This window comes from Penaeus monodon, chromosome 18 (assembly GCF_015228065.2).
Source record: "Penaeus monodon isolate SGIC_2016 chromosome 18, NSTDA_Pmon_1, whole genome shotgun sequence".
In the NCBI taxonomy this organism is placed as follows: Eukaryota; Metazoa; Arthropoda; class Malacostraca; order Decapoda; family Penaeidae; genus Penaeus; species Penaeus monodon.
Window position 1 is genome coordinate 18,721,990 of NC_051403.1, and position 2,613 is coordinate 18,724,602.

At 40.5% G+C, this 2,613-nt stretch overlaps 1 protein-coding gene across 2 annotated transcripts in view; it reads right to left on the reverse strand.

Moving 5' to 3' along the window:
• LOC119584307 overlaps positions 1-2,613 on the reverse strand; it is a 2,853-nt gene extending 240 nt beyond the window's left edge. Inside the window, exons 1-2 of one of the 2 annotated variants that reach the window (XM_037932850.1) lie at positions 2,338-2,613; positions 1-1,987 (exon numbers count right to left, since the gene is read on the reverse strand). The exon at positions 1-1,987 is cut by the window's left edge and continues 240 nt beyond it. In XM_037932850.1, the coding sequence (XP_037788778.1) occupies positions 472-1,425 (954 nt within the window). In that variant the 5' untranslated portion in view covers positions 1,426-1,987; positions 2,338-2,613 and the 3' untranslated portion in view covers positions 1-471. Of the gene's footprint in view, positions 1,991-2,337 lie in introns of both variants that reach the window. The other variant, XM_037932849.1, reaches the window with a different exon arrangement.

Consider the following 2,613-nt stretch of genomic DNA (forward strand, 5'->3'; position numbering starts at 1 on the left):
AAGAATTTGGACATTCGCTTGTAAAATTGACAAAGACTTGGCAAAAACATCCCAGTAGGTACATATTTCCTCTCTGGTTAAAGTATTGTAGTAATTAGAATAACCGTATACATAAATCTGTAATTGTAAGTCCCAAAGTGTTAAACCATATATTACATTTTATGGTTTAAATGTTTTCACATTGGTGACTGACATTGCTAATACATTTCTTGTGTCCATTCTTTTGCGATAAATGTAATATAAGCTTAAGCGACGATACAAATATTTTAAGAAGGCAAAAGAAAAGAAAACAACTGACATCAAGAATCCATCCAAATAGCGAATATAACCTGTGGACGAGTCCCTGTTTTCCAAGAGTCCACAATCAGCATAAGATTAAAAACAGAAAACGAGAACATGGAAAATACATTGTGATTACCTCTATTGAGTTTGCATTTAGCCAGTTTGTCGTAAGAACTTCACACTCTCTTTTTAGGCATGAAAGTCTTTTGGCCTTGCACCAAGACCACGAAAGAATGTGCTTATGGACTGACACTGTAGATCAAGATTTTTTTGAGCGCCAAGCCTAGGTGAGGAAGAAGTGGAATGGGGTGAGCTGCATTTGCTTTCTTGGTATTTTTCTTGTCTTTTCCAATTTATCTTTTTCTTGTTATGTTGTATCCTCGATGTTTTTCTAACCCTATGCACACTAGGCTTACTGCCAAGAAATCCTTTGGATGTGATAATTTCATAGTATCCCGTTTCGCTGTTGAGCTTCTGGAATGTAGTCAGAATGGCCATCCTTTGGTCCATAGGCGTAAATCTAGAAGAATGTGCATTTGCATTGTTTCGTATCATGGGGTTGAACTTCAGAGAATAACAATTCTTGGGGTCCGTGAATGGGATGAGGTTATCTGCTGCTTCTGTTTTGGAAGAGGAATCGCTGGGCGTTGAGGTTGGTCTTGGGGCCGAGGTTTCCAAAGATGGACTGTTTGTGGATGTTGATCTAGCTGACGCTGAAGCATTTAATCCAAATTCTTTGCATAGTATCTTCTGATGGTAATGTATTTCATTTCTGAGTATCTGGAGGGTAGAAACATTTGTTAATGAAAGGTCTAAATGAGAAATTCTAAAGAAATTGAAAGATTCTTCTGGTGTTGATGCTTTGGAAAAAGTATCGTCATTAGGGGTTTCCACAGGAGAACTTCTATTCTGTTTCAAGACCATTTCAGAACTCAAATTCTGCATTCCCGAGGATTCAGTGGTGGAGGTTTTTGAAATGGTTAATAACTTCATCTTATTTAAAACCGTGTTGATATTAACATCATTTAGCAGAGATCTGGAGGGTGAATTAAACGACTCGTTGCACTCCAAAAGTTTTGGATCTTGACTCCTGTCTCTTGGATCAGCTTTCGGTGCCAAAGATGAGAAGCCAGAGGCAATCATAAACCCCTCTGACAAATACTTTGGTTGCCATATAGACTCACCATTAGACTGACCACTAGATACAGTAGGTCTGTTTATTGACGGCTCAAAAAATGGGGGTTGATCAAATGTGTTCTTGGAGACTGAAGACACGGGTCTTGCTGAAGCTACCTTGTCCCACACACAATGGGCTTGGGACACGCTACCCAAAGCCGACTTCGTTTGTCCAAATCTAAATGACAATGCACTAGCAGATGCAGAAGGAGGAGCTGATCCCGATGTGTCATCTTGGGCAAAAAAAGAGAACCGTCCAGTATTGGGAGAAGTAAAAGCAGACTTTTTAACAATACTTGAGGAATTTGTTTTCGTTCTTTCCTTGAGGCGCTGCTCTTCGAAGGATACATCAAATTTGAAGATCGAAGAGAACTGTAATCTTTCCTTTGCCTCTATACGTTTAAGCAGTAGAGGTTTTCTATATCTACTACGGCTTGGGGACGGACGGGCTGCAGAGTTCCCGGAAGGAGTTTGTTTTCCATTCAGAGAACTAGTGAAGTGATCAGATCCTTATAGATTCTGCTTGAATCTTCTGAAAGAACAAGGGAGTGTATGAAAAAAAATATATTGTACCATCTTCCGTATATATCCCAATGATAACAACTGAATTACAAATATAAATCTGTTAACCCTTAATCTCTCTCTCGACGTGTGTGTGTGTGTGTGTGTGTGTGTGTGTGTGTGTGTGTGTGTGTGTGTGTGTGTGTGTGTGTGTGTGTGTGTGTGTGTGTGTGTGTGTGTGCATAGATTTATGTATATATATATACATGTATGTATATATGCATATATGCAAATATGCACACATGCAAACGCGCGTGCGCACACACACCAAGGCAAAGTTTAAAAGGCTCCATGTACCATAAGCGTAGACTGACTCACCCCATCAGAGCGCTTCTCTTTCAAGACTGATATCACACTGAGAGCAATGAAGTTGACTGGCAATTCTGAGACTGATGTGCCCGTATAAGTATATCTGCAGAGGGGACAATGCCAGGCGCCCTTGGACTTCAGTTTGCGCAGACACTGCCGACAGAAGGTGTGGCCGCATTTTGGAAGGATTAGCGGATCCCGGATTTCTGTTGCAAATATTTCCCAGCACAGGGTGCAAGTGACTGCTGTCTGAATGTCGCTGGTCATGCTTTCAATATTTTGAAG